The 17,407-nt window shown below is 42.8% G+C and overlaps 1 protein-coding gene across 2 annotated transcripts in view; it reads left to right on the plus strand.

Annotated features, from left to right (window-relative positions):
• Window positions 1-297: 297 nt before the first annotated feature.
• The window catches only part of slc9a1a (solute carrier family 9 member A1a), a 39,690-nt gene continuing 22,580 nt past the window's right edge, over window positions 298-17,407 (plus strand). Inside the window, exons 1-3 of one of the 2 annotated variants that reach the window (XM_086311101.1) lie at window positions 298-1,459; window positions 11,292-11,764; window positions 12,158-12,408. In XM_086311101.1, coding sequence (XP_086167227.1) covers window positions 1,177-1,459; window positions 11,292-11,764; window positions 12,158-12,408 — 1,007 coding nt within the window. In that variant the 5' untranslated portion in view covers window positions 298-1,176. The remainder of the gene's footprint in view (window positions 1,460-11,291; window positions 11,765-12,157; window positions 12,409-17,407) is intronic. The other variant, XM_086311103.1, reaches the window with a different exon arrangement.

Here is a 17,407-nt window from a genome sequence, read left to right on the forward strand (position 1 = left end):
ATTAAAATTGCATCCCCAGACTTTATTTGGCTTAAGGCAAAGGCACAAAACACTATGGTTTTATTTGAAGCATCCCTAATGAACAATGCTTTCTGAACTCTTGTTTGTAGTTAACTCTGATCTTTGGCCTTCCAGCTGCACCCACATGCCAACAATATCAGGCTCCACACAGCCCATTCAAGAGTAGGCGTGCAGAGGAGAAACGCTGTGGAGATCCCACACCTTAAACCTCCTTTCCTATAGGTGTCACTATATGCGGACGCGCCCCCCCCCCACCCCACCCCACTTCAGTCTACTCCTCATCCCACCCACTAAAGCTCCGCGAAAGGGTGTGCTTTTTGAAGGCTGTATGAGGCTATAATACAGCTGCAGACAAGTCAAGTCGCCACTTGGTTTGACACCCCGGGAAAAAAAGCCTCCGAGGCAGAGGGGGAGCATACGCACAAGTACCCCCACCCGTCGGATCCTCCGTCTGAGCTCAGCACAGGGTCTAGTCTCTCCGGACATACCGTGGAGATGCGGAACACACGAAGGTTAATATAAAAAAAGTTGGTGTAGTCGGGGCACACGGTAAACACATAATGTGGCAGCTGCCGTGTAGCTTCTATTCAAGGTCAGTATCTGAGCACGGCCGCCGCACGGACGACTGTCTTAGGTAGGAGGGGGAGAGAGGAAACGCTGAAGGGATGCCGCTGTGCCTCGTTTACCTCCAGCATCAACGATGACATCTTCCACCGAAGAAGACGTTGATAGTCAATGACAAGGAAACGGACAAACTTGTGAAACGCCGCTACGAAGAGCAACTGAGGGCACTGGACTGTTGTAAAAGGAAAAAAGACACTCTTTCAGCATCTTGGCGTTTCCTGGTTTCTTTCCGCAACGACTTGTGCTGGAAGCGGCTGTTTACCTGGCTACAACAAGCGAAGAAGTCTAGCTAGCTAACGTTAACTGACATAATGAGGGGTCTGGTTCGGTTTCGCTTTGCTTCAGTGTCAGTTTGACGAACTAACTGTCAGAATCTTCTACGGTTGACGAGCTTTAACTAACGCGACACTACGAAGCGATAACTGGCACAACTTCCTTAAACTTGCCCGGTTTTTCAAGCCGACTTGTTAAAAAAACCCAAACAAACTCGGATTCATTTTCATTCAAGGTCGCCTTTATTTTTCAGCAGTAATGCCTTCCAGGACTGTGTCACACGGGGCTTCGGGCCGGCTTCGTGGACTGTTCTTGGTGATGGTTTTAGTGTTTCTGGAGGGCTCCGTGTTTACCGTCGCTGTTGCCAGCTCCGACCAGCATTCTCCTATCACGGCACACTCGGGCAGCCACAAAGCGACTGACCATGGCAGTCACAACAACACTGGAAAGGCTTTCCCTGTGCTAGACTTGAACTACGAAAACGTACGGGTCCCGTTTGAAATCTCATTATGGGTCCTCCTTGCCTCTTTGATGAAATTAGGTGAGTGTGATGTTATGCGAAAGCTCCACGTGACCTGTCAGTATGAGTGCAGCCTTTTCTGGAAATACCTGATTTAGTGTTACCTTATTTACCCAAATTCTATAAGTCTCTCTCCTACATCAGGTAACAGGCAGTTTTTCAGGTGAATAATTACATTATGAAAAACACGCAGAATTACAGTTCATAGAAGGTACATTTGAATCAAAAGAGTTGAGTTAAAGTGCAGTTTTCCTGGTGATCAGATAGTAGATCGCACAGATAAATCACATGGAATGGAAGTTGTCAAGCAAACCAACCATAATCTTAAAGCATCATGTTTGACCCCTAGGCCACCCTACTTTTGTTGTGCATTAATGATGACTCTGGTATGCAGACTTAACTAGTTTGCTCAAAATAGCTCAGCTCAGTCTGTGAGAGGGCAAATCAATATTGCTGTTCAGGAAGATTACTCATCAGATCTGCCAGTGTCATGTGGTGAAGATGTTTAAGAGCTATATTCACTCCCTGCTACAATGATGACTAAGCAACCTGATACAGCAGTCTGGATATGTAGTCTTCAGCACAGTGGGGCCCTACCTCTACCTTGCAGTATTGTCCTGAGCGATGTTTTAGAAGCAGCTTGCTTCCCCCCCCCCCCTTACTGTTTGTGTTCTCCTTTATACTGTCTTTACCATCAATTTCTCCTGGCTTTCTGCTTTCTACAGAACACTGTATTGTCCTGAGCCATCTCTTTTTTTTCTTTTTTTTTTCTTTTTAAATTATGAGAGCCAGCAGCTTGTCACTTGCCTGTGACATCAGGGGCCTGACTGAGCAGCAGCCTGTAGCCAGGGAGGATACTGCCTCACTGTCTGGGCAAGAAGCCCAGTATCTCAGGGGAGAGGACAGGAAGAGGGTCCACCTGGTTTGGGTAGCTTACTTGTTAGGATGCAGCTCAAGGACACACAGTAAAAATGATAGATGAGCATTGGCAGAAAGTGTGAGCAGAAGGAATGAGGAAAGTACAGAAAGTCGAAGAAAGGCAAATTAAAAAAATGAGACTAGATGAATGTGTAGGCTGACAGCAGCAGAGGACAGTGGTGACCTTAAGCCTCCGATTATCCCTTGACTACTTAAAATGGGCTCTGAACGATTCAAAGTGGCTGCTACCCTGCTCTGCCTCAGCCATGTCTCTGATTCATGTTCACTGAATTTATATCTTACAAGCTAAAAAGCGTATTCACAGACCATTTGTCTCTGAAGCAACCTTGACTGTGCAACCTGAACCTTATTTATTTCTTGTAGGGAAGAAAAAAAAAAGGAATAGATCCTAACATGAAATGGCCATTGCTTTTTTTTAAGTTGTAAGCAGATTTGTGATCGTGTGATATAGGCTTGTAGTGATAGATAAAAGAGTAAAACAATACCTACACAGATTTCCTATCCTCTCTCATAAAAAAAACAAAACAAAAAAAACCAAGCCCCCGTGGCTGCAAAACATTGCAGTTCTACTAGCAGTCCCTCAAGGTTGGCATATAAAGCACATGTATCTCCACTAGGGCTGCCACAAACGATTATTTTGATAGTCGACTAGTCACCGATTATTTTTGCGATTAGTCGACTAATCAGATCCATTGGACGTAAAACGTACAGCTTATTGCACCAGCAGCATCTGCTCTTATATAACTAGCATTAGCTTACAGCTTTAAGTGTTTAAGGTATGTGCTAACTAAAAATAAAGAAAAGATGATAGTTTATTAAATTTTAATGAAATTTGCAGATTGTTTCGGTGAAGTTTAATAAACTCCTTGCTATCTAAAATATAACAGGACACCGGAGTAAATTCTCCAGCATCTCACACTTCTGATAATCAGCTGTCTGCTTGACGTTTATTCAGCTGTGTAAAAACTATAACTTTAATCTCAGCCAAACCGATTTACTCAGGAACAAATAAAATACTAAAAAAGCCAAACAATAACATTTTTAAGTTATCTAAGTGACTCATATATCATGTTTAACCTGAGTAGCGAAAGACGGCGGTGGGTTTGAAAACGATTTGCCGGGAGTCCGGTGTTCTCACAGCTCTAGTGACCTTGCCCCCGGCTAGCTATCGAGCTAGTGGGTAACAGACGTCTCCGAAAACGTCGGAGCGCTTTTGAAAATATGTGGTGTCTTGATAAACTGAGCAGATATTTGAGGTTTCCACAGCTACATTCTCGCCTAAAAATATGTTAAACGTGTATTTTGTGACCCAGAAAGAATAATAAGAGTAACATTAAAACTAACTAGCTGCCGCCATTGTTGGAAACTAAGCAGGGCCGCGCTATGAATTCTGGGACACAGCTTCTTCTTCGGGGTTTAACGGCAGCTGGCATCGTTGTACATGCAGTGCTGCCATCTTCTGTTTCAGTCCGTTATTACACTCTTAAATCCTGCTACTCATTCCTGCGTCTTTTGGGATCTTACAAAGCTTCAAACGACGCGTCGACTATTAAATCAGTCGTCGACGATTTTGATAGTCGACGTAATCGTGACTAGTCGACTAATCGTGGCAGCCCTAATCTCCACAGACTCTTATTTTAAAATATCCTTAAAATATCCAACCTTACAACAATAATAACTCTAAAAAGAACAGTTTTGGCCTTTATGGATAGTTCCCTCTCCTTTAACTTGTCTATCTGCATAGTGGAAAAGGGGGTTTGACCGCTTTGACTGACAGTTTTCTTGACATAGAAAACTAGCCGATTGGTGTTTGGGAGGCCTCACCTCATCTAAGTTTAGTCTGTGAACTGGGCCTTTATCAGACAAATAGCTGTTAGGGTTACAGGGCAGGAAGTTTTTTTTTCCCTCAGCCAGAGTTAAATACTAGTATATTATTAGCCTGTGTCTTAGTAAATTAGCAGATACTTGTGTCTGTGCACTGTAACATTACAGTTTCTGGAGGCAGCTTGTTAGCCAACGTTAGCTTATAAGTTAACACTCCACCCTCTCTCCAAATATGGTAAGTTCCGGTTTCAAAACACTAGCATTGCAGTGGCCAAAACGCTAACAGTGAGACGTCAGAATTCAGAGTCTAAAACTAAAGAGGAATGTCATAAAGGTGTTTTTGTTTTGGTTTTTTTGGCTATACAAATTATGGTTATCAATCACTGTGGCTTAAATGTGTGCCAGACTTTGCCATAATATGGAAACAGGTTATAACTTTAAGTGAATGAAGGCATGCATTTCTATCGCTCAGAAAATCCCACATTGAGTGGGCATATATATGTAAGTGTATGGTTTTGTTGATGTTAACTAAAAAAATATGGCCTTGTTAAACAATGAGAAGAAGAACATAATCAGTGCCAAAACTCAACCCAGAATTGCAGCTCCAGCAGTTAATAAAATTGCTGATGGTGTTACATGTCTTTTGTGGTACCTTTTCGCACTTTTAACTGTTTTCATGTCTGTGGTGACGTCTTTGTGTCCTTCCTGTTTTTAAACTTGAGGGATTGCAAGCTTGTGGTTTGATTTGTTCCCATTTGTGACTTGTAATCACTAGAAACTGTGTCTTGAGTCGAGATTCTGAGGCTGTTAGGCTAATTTGTTTGCTTAGTAAATGATCCCCCAGGTGACGCTCACAATATTTATTTATTTTTTTCTCTCATTGTAGGTTTTGTTTTTTTGTTTTTTCCAGCTACTATATATTGTTGAAGCAGCCTGCCAGAGTCAACCAAGGCCTGGCTTATGAGTAATTCAAGTTGTAAAGAGTGTGCGGCCTAAGACGTGATTCTGGATTTTTGCAGTAGAACTAAACAAGTTAGATATGGGCCTTAGGTTGTGTGGGAAATATTCCCAGTACAGAATTTGAAACCAAACCCTTGGCAAAGAATGACTCACTCTGTCACAAAGTCTACTCCACATACCTGTATGGTGTTATTTATTAAAACCAAGCCCAGATTTTTTAACAAAGAAAAGTACTGAACTGCCACACTTACAGAGAAATATCTTTGCTTAAAAATGCTTACAGTAAATACCAAGTGTGTTCATGCAAAAGGCTTTTAAAGCAATTGGACATATTGACCAACTGGTTTAATGGTTTATAATCAGATATAATCAGCTATATCTCAGTTTAATTTAGAAAATTGCCTCATGGGTAGATAAATGCAATAAAAAGCCATAGAAAGAAAGTTGCTTTACTAATATTTTTAAGTAAGTCATGGCAAATCAGGCAACAGCATCGGATTTTCATCCTTTTCTTTTTCACTGCTTTCAGTGTTTAAAACCTCAATCTATTCGCTTAAAAACATGTGTTCAACTGACACTAGTTATGCTCACTAAATTGTACTCCACTCAGTTGTTATAGTAGAAGACAAAACTCAGAATCATATCCTTGCAAGGAAACCCCTGTGGTTGTTTTGTATAGATATGACGTCAGGGATCATACTAAATTATACCACCACAAGGCCGTAATAAATAATTCAAAAACAATGCTGTGTTCCACAAGCAACTTGACCCCAATGGTCTGCACTGAACAATAACTCACAACAACTTTTATACAACACTTAACTTAACACTAAAATACATGCAAATCTTGGCCTCATTGTGAACGCCAATGTTATGGTGTTGGAAAGCTGCCTGCCGTATCACAATTACTACAAAGGAGACCAGATGAACGTCACAATTTTAAACAAAGAAACTCTTTAAATATGTTTGCTATCTTTTGTGTCTGCTTAATGCAGCTGATTTGGTTGCCAGTGGTTTGTAGTAAGTTACCTGGCAACAGGGCACACTTCCTGGTTTTGGGAATGACAGTGTAGTTCATACTAGGCAGTACTGACACTGGGTACACATCCAGAATTGAAAGAGCTGTTACTCTTTGCTAGTTTTCAATAACCTTGTTGCATAAAGGCTCCCAGGAGGCAATGGGGCAAGGACACAGCAGCTGCCCTTATTGAAAAGCAGCCATGAGAAACTGCCTAATCTTCTACTTTAAGAACATGGCATGAAAAAAGTCTTTATTATCTTACACACTACATGGCCCTTCAGACATTTATTTCCTACATACCCATGTCTTAATCATGATAGAGTTGTGTACCAGCTTGTGCCAGTGTTCTTTGAAGTTCGCTTCCCTCCTTTTCTCTATCTTATCTTCTGTGTTATTACCCTTCATTAGATGATTGCTGAAGGCCATAGTTGGAGTTGTGCTTAAGAGATTTAACAATGTGCTGTCAACACTTAGCTTAGGATGGGTTGTTCAGTCTACTTTAACTTAACCTTTAGCCCCCAATATTGCATGTGTTAAGAATTTTATATTTAGAAGGGTCTGTAATGATAATGGCATACATGTCCAGCATCTACAATCACTCATGAATGATAATGGCACATTTAGTTTCTTTCTTGGGTCCAGTATTAAGTTTGCCTCTGCTCAATGCACCAGCAGAAATACATTTATACCATACAGTTGTGACCTGTTTCCCCTTTCCTCAAGTACCATACTGCCCAACATTTTATCAAAGGGCTTTGTGTTTCTTTGCAACACTCAGTCATTAGAGCAGTTTAGAAATGTTTTGCAGGGGTATTTCATGTCCTTGAGATTGAACTTTATTTTATTCTAGATTCAATCAGCGTCAATCAGAAGACCACTTTGCAGAAGGGATCTTCTGTTTGTCTTCTATTAATACCACTGCTGGCTTCCCACCCTCTTACATCTTTTGAAAAAAAGAAAATGCTTTGGGAAAAACCGTACATGTGATGTAGATTCCCTTTACTCAGACTCACAGTTGGGTATAATGAGATGCTCTTTTCTTTGAATAAGGCTACGTTCACACTGCAGGTCTTAATGCTCAATTTCGATTTTTTTTTTTTTTTTTTTGATCAAATCCGATTTTTTTTTTTTTTTTTATCTGCTCGTTCACACTACAAATAAAATGTGACAGCAAACGTGCTCTAGTGTGAGCCCTCAAAGCGGCCCGCATGCGCAAAAGAAGACGTCACACACAACACACTCTGTTTAGACCCAGAGCAAACAATATTGTTTGACTGTTTCAGACTTTACGTTTCCCAATTTTTCTCTAAGTTATAAAGTTATTTTGTTATTTACATATGGCCTAATAATTATCCTTATTGCAGTTTTAGAGAGGAGCGGTGCTTCAAAGGATAGTTGCAGATTTCTGTCAGAATCTGCAGATTATACAGTACAAATAAAATGTTCATGTTTCTCCAACCTTGTCTTCCCAGCGGTTTCACTAACATCTACACTGGATGGCCAGGAAACCGTCTTCTCGGGCACTTCTCCGGCGCTGATAATTGGCGTCTGTCCTGTGTCAGTGACGTAAAAGACAGATTTGATGCGACATGACCATTCAAACATCAGTCGCTTTCTAAAACATCAGATATGTATTGGATTCAGTACCACATGCAAAAGTGACCCAGATCGGATTTGAAAATATCGGATTTGTGCCGTTCACACTGTTATACCATGATCGGATATGGGTCGCATAGGGTCCAAAAAGTCAGATTCGATGCGCTTTCGCCTGCAGTGTGAATGTAGCCTTAGAGCTCTCTCCTGGTGTGACGAGAAGTTTAGACTTGTAAAATCTTTGTATGACACTTTGTGCTTTCTGTGTGAGCATTGCTAAAAAAAAATCATATTCATTTAAGTTACAGGACTGTGTTAAAGTCATGTGGCGCCTCTCATTTTTTATGTTTTGATAGGAAAGTGGGAAATGGGTGAAGTGATCTATTGAAATGTGCAAGCAAAAATGGAAATGGGTATAAGATGAAAATAGTAAACTATTCCTGAAGATGTACTTTAATCTTCAGGAATAGTTGTCCGGGCTTGAAGAACATTCAAAGCTCTCTGGATTTTGGCTTCCTTTTGCACTGTTCTTTGCCAAGATAACCCAACAGTCCTTTAATAATGTTGAGATTCCGGCTCTGGGGAGGCCAATCCATGACTGACAGTATTCCAATGTATGTGTGTAATGTTTTGGGGGTTTTGGGGGGGGGGGTCAATACAGTTTGGGATCATTGACAGGCTGAGAAATGAAACTGTTGCAATTATTTATGCATTATCAAGGAAGCAAAAGGATAAATGGATATGACCTACCACAGTTGTTGGCAGGCATTTTTGTGTAAAATGTTATCATGGGTATTAATTCTGAGGAAGGCCTTTCACTTTAAATTCTGTTCAGCTGAGTACCAATTAGTTTAGCTTGGGGTGTGCAGGCTGATTTGTGTAATGTGATGTCCCCCACACTAACAGATATCCCTGTAGTGTTGATGCCTGCAACACGTTTAGAAGAAGCTTTGTAATTATGTAACCGTGTCTATGGGAGTCGAGATGTTGTAATCAACAAGGTGCTAATTTGTGGTGCTAATTTAGCCTTATATTTGAAGCCTCTTGAGAGCACATCAACCCTCTCTTCTGAGAAGACACTGTGTTTTGGAAAATTCCAGAAATGGTAAATAGCCTGTATTTATATAGCGCTTTACTAGTCCCTAAGGACCCCAAAGCGCTTTACACATCCAGTCATCCACCCATTCACGCACACATTCACACACTGGTGATGGCAAGCTACATTGTAGCCGCAGCCACCCTGGGGCGCACTGACAGAGGCGAGGCTGCTGAACACTGGCGCCACCGGGCCCTCTGACCACCACCAGTAGGCAACGGGTGAAGTGTCTTGCCCAAGGACACAACGACCGAGACTGTCCAAGCTGGGGCTCGAACCGGCAACCTTCCAATTAGAAAGAGCAGCAGAATTTCCATCCTGCTCACATCCCATCCTTTTGGCTGAAATTTCATAAAGTTCTCGTTTACTGTGTTCAAGCAGTTCTCATAGAATATCTTTGTTGACCCAGTTGGATACTGAGCTTCCCAGGAGGTTTAGGTGACGCTCTTTTTCTTTTTATATTAAGGTTATTTGAAAGAGCAGCACTTGAGTTCTGGCATCTTATCGTGGGGAAATGAAGTCTTCTTAGACCAGTTAAGATAAAGCCTCTAATCCTGCAGCTGTGTGACGCACAGACATGCACTTGTTGAGCTTTCTTTTTCTGAAACACTGTTAATGTTGTGCTCAAGCTGCCCTAGCGTGAAACACACCAAGACCACCCCCACAAATGCCCAACTTGTGATGCTGGTGTTTTACATACCGTTAAGACATGTATGCTTATGTGCTTTCACTATAAATGATGCGTTGCGTTGTAGCAATAAACGTGCGTACTGGCATGAAGGTCTGATAATTACATGAGAAACAACCTGTATTATAACTGAGAAACATACTGTACTATGCACTAATTGGTTCATTCATTTAGCGTGCCAATAATCACATTGTGTAAAAGTAAGCCGATCAGAGGGACCATCTTCATGCCTCATCTCTCCTTGTTCAAAAGAGGGGTAACAAATCCAGCAGCTATTATTTCAGGTGGTACTGCTTTCAGGCACCAACCACTTTTGTCCTATGATGATTGAACTTTGTAACTATGTTGCTCACTGATAGTTTCACATGTGCTATTTTAGATGAATGTATTCAATATTAAAATACCAAATTTATTGATTTACAGTGTAAAATGATCTTTCCCAAAAATATTGTTTTGTCTGGATGTGTTGTAACCCTGCCCTGTTTAAGTTTCTGTTTATGCTGTGTTATTTATTACACTGCGAGCAAAATACTGACACATACCTGTGTACAGTAAAAACAGCCCCACTGTGGGATGCCTACTGCTGTCCCTTTGAAGTCTTTATTTACTGTTTTTCCAAAAGTTGCAGTTGTTCCGTTGCCTCAACATGGATAGGCAACTTGTGTATGTATTTTGATAATCAGAAAGATAGGCTTTCAAAGACACACTGTATATGTCGTTTGTTGGGAGTGTCAAAGTCTTACTGTGAGCATACCGTATTGACAGACTCTGTGCCTTGACATGAGCTATGTAGCCTCAAGCAATACCACCTGATTGGGAAAGGTTATTTCAGTTCTCTGGAATGTCCACCAAATTAGATTAGCTGATCAAATAAAAATTTAATGTAAATTAAATAATAAAAATAAAGGTAAAATATAGCACTTATGTATTGTTTCATGTCCTGAACGTAGGGCGATAGTAACTTTATTTAAACTGCACGCTTAACTTTGTTGGTCTCTCGTGTCTCTTACGATCTGTCTACGTTATATCTTTTGCATGTCATTTTCATTTTTTTTTTCCTTCAAGAGTACATAAGGTGATGGTGTTAGGATCAGGGGTTACACAGGTCTTTAACATACCAGCAGCTGCAGTTTTTATTTTTTATTTTTTTTTTATTAAGATGTTGGAATGAGTACGTGAGGACAGGCAAGCTTTGGCAAGTCTATACAGCCCACACAAAATTCTTCCTTTTGCATTTCCTGCCTATATCACCAGTGCAGAATGGTGCATTTCATGCTGATGTTAACAGTGATGAATAAATTCAGAAGCTTATTTTTTGTGCACTATTTTAAAAAAAAAAAATAAATAAATAAATCTAAAGCACAAGAAGGAATTAGCTGTGTGGGTGGTAGCATAACACATAAGTGATGTATGTTACAAATGATTGCTTGTGGTTAGTTCTGTGTAATCTCTGTAAAGCAGAAAAGAGCTCGAAATAATTCCAGTTAATTTCAGGGTGTGTCCACACTATTTGTTTATTACTTATCATTTAACCCATAAACCAACACAATTATTTTTTTTTTTTTTTTTTTTTTCACTTAAGATCCATTTCCTTCGATTTTCACATTGAATTTGTATTACTTCTGTTTTGTAGTTGACAGTGAGTACAGGTGGTCAATACTATATATACAAACCTTCTGCTGCTCATATCAAGCACTTGTTCATGTTTGTCTCTTCTTTTGTTTCCATCCAGGGTTCCATCTGGTTCCTCACTTATCCAACATTGTGCCAGAGAGCTGCCTGTTGATCGTGGTGGGCTTGCTGGTAGGGGGAATCATCAGAGGTATTGGTGAAACAGTCCCACCAGTGTTGGACTCTAAATTGTTTTTTTACATCCTGCTGCCCCCCATTATCCTGGATGCTGGCTACTTCCTGCCCATCCGTCCCTTCATGGAGAACCTGGGCACAATCCTGATATTTGCTGTCGTGGGTACTCTTTGGAATGCCTTCTTTGTTGGGGGCTTGCTATATGGTGTGTGTCAGATTGGTACAGAAAGCAGTTCAATCCTTAGCAGAATAGGGCTTCTGCAGTGCCTGCTCTTTGGTTCCATCATATCAGCTGTGGATCCTGTTGCTGTGCTTGCTGTGTTTGAGGAGATCCACATCAATGAGCTCTTGCACATCCTGGTGTTTGGCGAATCACTACTCAATGATGCCGTAACTGTGGTGAGTGACCAAACTGCAGTCTAAGTAGTACAGTAGACTGATATATATGAGGCAGACATTTTTCAGGCTAAAACTGTTTGGCATTTGGCATTCTGCTGATTTGTTTACCTGGCATTACAGGGACTAGTATATACATTTTATTCATACAATGTGTAACCAGCCCAGAGGCCAAATTTATTTTCATGTTAAAAAATAAAAGGAGCTTCACAGTCAGCAAACAATGCATTCTGTCCTTAGCCCCTTGACTGGATTGACTAAGACATTAGTTCATGTCCTTATCACCCATCATAATCCTGTTTCTTAAACTATTCTCCTACCAATTCATATTCATTAGTTAGTACCTTTTTTTTTGTTATTCAGTTTTTCTTCCCTCTTTCACTCTCCCTCTTGTAGGTATTGTACCACCTGTTTGAGGAGTTTTCAGGCATTGGCTCAGTGACGCTGTTGAAAGGCTTCCTGGGAGTCATCTCCTTCTTTGTAGTCGCCCTGGGTGGCGTTCTAGTTGGAGTTCTGTACGGGATCCTCGCTGCCTTCACCTCACGCTTCACCTCCCACACGCGCGTCATCGAGCCTCTTTTTGTCTTTTTGTACAGCTACATGGCCTACCTGTCTGCTGAGATATTCCACCTCTCCGGCATCATGGCGTAAGTTTGTTCAAGTCTGGTATATAACAACTCAAGAAAACCCCAGCGTTATAACACATTGTCAGATTGTGTTCTACATGCAGGATATGGCAAAATTGAATCTCAGTATTACTCTATATAATGAATAAGATTATTCCGTTTTACTGTGCAATATCACTGAATTTTAAGTGATTCAAAGTTGTGTACATTTACAGTAATTGTACCACTGCTAAGTTGAAATTCATGGTACTTGAGTAATAATAATGGGTTGCATTTATATAGCGCTTTTTGAGACCCTCAAAGTGCTTTACAATTCCACTATTCATTCACTCTCACATTCACACACTGGTGGAGGCAAGCTACAGTTGTAGCCACAGACTGACAGAAGCGAGGCTGCCATATCGCGCCATCGGCCCCTCTGGCCATCACCAGTAGGGGGTAGGTGAAGTGTCTTGCCCAAGGACACAACGACCAAGACAGACAGAGCTGGGGATCGAACCAGCAACCTTCCAGTTACAAAATATATAAATGTAATCCATCATTATTATTATTATTATTATTAGTAGTATTAGTATTATTATTATTATTATTCCAGTGAAACCTAGTACACATTGTGACCAGTGCAGCAAGACACTAAGCAAGCAATTTCCAGTTAAACTGAATGTAAAATTGTCCATGTCAAAGTCTCTAAATACCATAAACTTTGTCACCTTTGGCCTGTTGTTTTATCTAATGCTTCATAGCTCCACATGTTAAGAAACTGAAACTAGCAAAACACCAGGCTGAGAGATTTCAGTGGTCGGATGGTATTAGTAGGCTGTTGAAACATAGTTGCACTGGTGATTGGGTGGTGTAGAAACTGCTCCGCTACCAAAAACAGGGGTTGGCCTAATCAGAAAAGTAAGTAAATGGAATACAATTAAAATAAAATGATCACTGTCGATAAGAACCTCACCAGTCCCTTACTGGATGGGACATATGTTTAAATTCATCCACTTAATCAAGATGACTGGCTTGTCTGGCATTGTGACACGTTTAATTCACCTGTTAAGAATGAGAATGTCTGAAGTGTATGTAAACCAGTGGGAGATCACCAAATTATATTTAACTGTTTCATTCACATACAATGTGAATGATCCAGCCGACCTTCGTTAGTCGAAATTAATAGATTTTAACTCTGGTTCTTTAATCCCTCTTTTAATGTCTTCATAGTGTTTTTTTCAGTTTTGTTTGTTGTTTAAGAACAGTCTGAAACTTGAAGAGGAACCTGACCCATGTTGGATGTTGGCTAATCAGTGCTGTGGGTGGGACTATCGCAGCCGTAAAGCTGCCAGAATGATGTCTTGTTTTTTGGCGGGGGGTTTTCTCCACACTTATTGCTTGTACAACTGTACAACAAATGGAGAAATATGTTGAATTGTTCTCACTCCACTGCACTCTTAGAACCCCAGCGAGCAGTATAATGGCATGACTACACATCTGAGCTGAAATCCGAAATCAGAATCAGAATCAGAATCAGAATCAGAATGGGTTTATTGCCAGATGTTGAGGTTTACAACATTAGGAAATTGCTGCGGTGCTTCAGTGCAGACAATAAGAATTAAAGTGCTATGTAGAAAGAAAGATATGTGCATGAGATATACATGAGATATATACATGAGAATAAGAATTATGAGTGCTACGTAGAAAGATATATACATGAGTGCAGGTGGTGATCAGTGCCAAACATGAAATGATGCAGTGACACAGCGTAGGGTCATGTGTTAGTGGCGGGGACAGTCATGTGGTTATTGTTCATGTGTCCAACAGCAGAGGGGAAGAAACTGTTCTTGTGGCGAGAGGTTCTGGTGCGAATGGACCGGAGCCTCCTGCCTGAGGGGAGCAGGTCAAACAGACTGTGTCCAGGGTGAGAAGGGTCAGCTGAGATCCGGGCTGCACGCCGCAGTGTCCTGGAGGTGTACAGGTCCTGCAGAGATGGGAGTCTGCAGCCAATCACCTTCTCAGCAGAGCGCACAACACGCTGCAGTCTCTGTTTGTCCCTGATAGTGGCTCCAGCGTACCACACGGTGATGGAGGAGGTGAGGATGGACTCGATGATTGCAGTGTAAAATTGCATCATCGTCCGTGTTGGCAGGTTGAATTTCTTCAGCTGCCTCAGGAAGTACATCCTCTGCTGGGCTTTCTTGATGACGGAGGTGATGGTGGGCTCCCACTTCAGGTCCTGGGTGATGGTGGTACCCAGGAAGCGGAATGAGTCCACAGAGGTGATGGGGGTGTCAGTCAGGATGATGGGGGGGAGTGGGGCTGTGTGCTTCCTGAAGTCCACAATAATCTCCACTGTCTTCTGGGCATTCAGCACCAGGTTGTTGTGGCTGCACCAAGACACCAGACGTTCAACCTCCCTCCTGTAGGCAGACTCATCCCCGTCAGAGATGAGCCCAATGACGGTGGTGTCATCTGCGAACTTGATTAGCTTGACAGACTGGTGGGTGGAGGTGCAGCAGTTGGTGTACAGGGAGAAGAGTAGAGGAGAAAGAACACAGCCCTGAGGGGAGCCGGTGCTGATGGTCCGGGAGTCCGAGACATTCTTCCCCAGCCTCACGTGCTGCTTCCTGTCCGTCAGGAAGTCAGTGATCCACCGGCAGATGGGATCAGGCACATTCATCTGGGAAAGCTTGCCTCGGAGATGGTCTGGAAGGATGGTGTTGAAGGCAGAGCTGAAGTCCACAAACAGGATCCTGGCGTAGGTTCCTGGGGAGTCCAGATGCTGCAGGATGAAGTGTAGGGCCATGTTGATGGCGTCGTCTACAGACCTGTTGGCTCTATATGCAAACTGCAGGGGGTCCAGGAGGGGGGCCGTGAGGGTCTTGAGATGGGAGAGAACTAGGCGCTCAAATGACTTCATGACCACAGATGTCAGAGCCACGGGTCTGTAGTCATTTAGTCCAGTGATCCTAGGTTTCTTGGGGACAGGGATTATGGTAGAGGACTTGAAGCAGGCAGGCACATGACATGCCTGCAGTGAGGAGTTGAAGATGCCAGAAAACACTGGGGCCAGCTCGTTTGCACAGTGTCTGAGGGTGGCAGGAGACACACCGTCTGGGCCGGGAGCTTTCCGAGCATTCAGACTCCTAAACTGCTTCCTCACATCTGCTTCATGAATATGAAGAGTTGTGGTCGGAGGAGGTGGTGTGAAATCCTCTTTTGTGTGGGGTGAGGGGGCGGGTGTTGCAGGTGAACAGTTTGAAGGTGGTGATGGCTCTATGGAGGGGGGAGAGGTGGGGGAATGAGTGTCCAAAGTGCCTCTATTGTTGGGGTCGTTGGAGGTGTGAAGGCTGCCTGATGGCTCGTCAAAACGACAGTAGAAGTCGTTAAGGGTGTTGGCTAAGAGCAAGTCATCAGTGGAGTGGGGGGTTTTAGGCTTGTAGTTTGTAATATTCCTAAAACCTTTCCACACAGAGGCCGAGTCATTCTCTGAGATCTGCTGCTGCATCTTCTCAGAGTGCTGATGTTTGGCAATGTCCACTTCCTTAGTGAACCTGTACTTGGCCTCTCTGTAGCAGTCCCTGTCTCCGCTTCTGAACGCCTTACTCTTTTCCAGCCACAGCTTTTTGAGTTTAGGAGTAAACCAGGGTTTGTCATTGTTATAACTCACCCTGGTGCGTGATGGCACAATGCTGTCCTCACAGAAGTGGATATAGGAGGTGACAGTGTCCGTAAACTCGTCCAAGCTGTTAGAAGCAGCCTTCATTGTGTCCCAGTCTGTGGTCTCCAAACACGTGCGAAGCTCCTCCACAGCCTCGTTGCTCCACAGTTTTTTAGTCCTCACGACAGGTTTGGAGAGCTTCAGCCTCTGTCTGTACGCGGGGATTAGGTGGATCATGACGTGATCAGAAAGTCCGAGTGAAGCGCGCGGCACCGCGCGATAGGCCCCGCTGATCGTGCTGTAGCAGTGGTCCAATGTCCTCTCCTCTCTGGTCGGGCATTTAATATACTGCTTGTATTTCGGAAGCTCATGGCTCAGATTGGCTTTGTTAAAGTCCCCAAGAGCAATGATGAGAGAGTCCGGGTATGTCCGCTCCGTGTGGAGAATCTGCTCTGCGAGTGCGCACTGAGCTGCTTGCGCATCCGCGTCTGGCGGGATGTAAACAGCGGCCAGGATGAATGAAGCAAACTCCCGCGGAGAATAAAACGGTTTGCAGTGAATGAAAAGATATTCCAGAGAGGGAGAGCAGTGCTGAGCAATCACTGTTACATCTGTGCACCAGCCACTATTGATGTAGAAGCAGACACCTCCACCTTTGGTTTTACCGGAGAGAGCGGCCTGCCGGTCCGCGCGCAGCAGATGAAAGCCCTCCAGCTTGAGCGCGCAGTCCGGGATGTCCTCACTGAGCCACGACTCCGTAAAACATAAGACACAGGAGGAGGCAAAGTCTCTGTTCATGCTTCTCATCAGGGCCAGTTCGTCTATCTTATTCCAGAGTGAGCTTACATTAGAAAGGAAGATCCCAGGAAGGGCCGTTCTCAGTCCGCGTTTCCTCAAACGCACGAGTACGCCGGCTCGCTTACCTCTCTTTCGACGTCTCACTTTCCTGATCAGAGTCAGCAGTAAATCTGCCGCAGATGCGACAAATATTGGAAATAAATCCACAGGCGTTGTAGTCCTGCAGTTAAGGAGCTCTTCTCTGGTGTACGAGTATCCAGAGGAGTTCCCAGACACAGAAGAAATGCACAAAAACAAGACAAAAGTAACGCACTGAAGCACCAGGGCATCCATACGCGGCGCCATCTTGACTGATCAGTTGGGGGAAAGCTGAATTTGATCACCCATGGAAACTAGTTACAAAGAAGAAGAAATTCTTCCTGATTCCAACATAGCGTTACATTGAGTGAGATACTCTTATGTTGTACTGGACCTCTCCTCAGTGTTTAGATGCCATAATCTTTATATATTCTTACCACTGGGTGAAAATTACACTTCTTATATACGTTCAGGAAAATTATGTTCTATATATAGCCA

The sequence above is a fragment of the Aulonocara sp. 'chitande type north' Nkhata Bay genome, linkage group LG11, assembly GCF_057382095.1.
Source record: "Aulonocara sp. 'chitande type north' Nkhata Bay isolate Kocher_YH1m ecotype deep benthic linkage group LG11, A_spYH_male_GT1.1, whole genome shotgun sequence".
Taxonomy (NCBI): domain Eukaryota; kingdom Metazoa; phylum Chordata; class Actinopteri; order Cichliformes; family Cichlidae; genus Aulonocara; species Aulonocara sp. 'chitande type north' Nkhata Bay.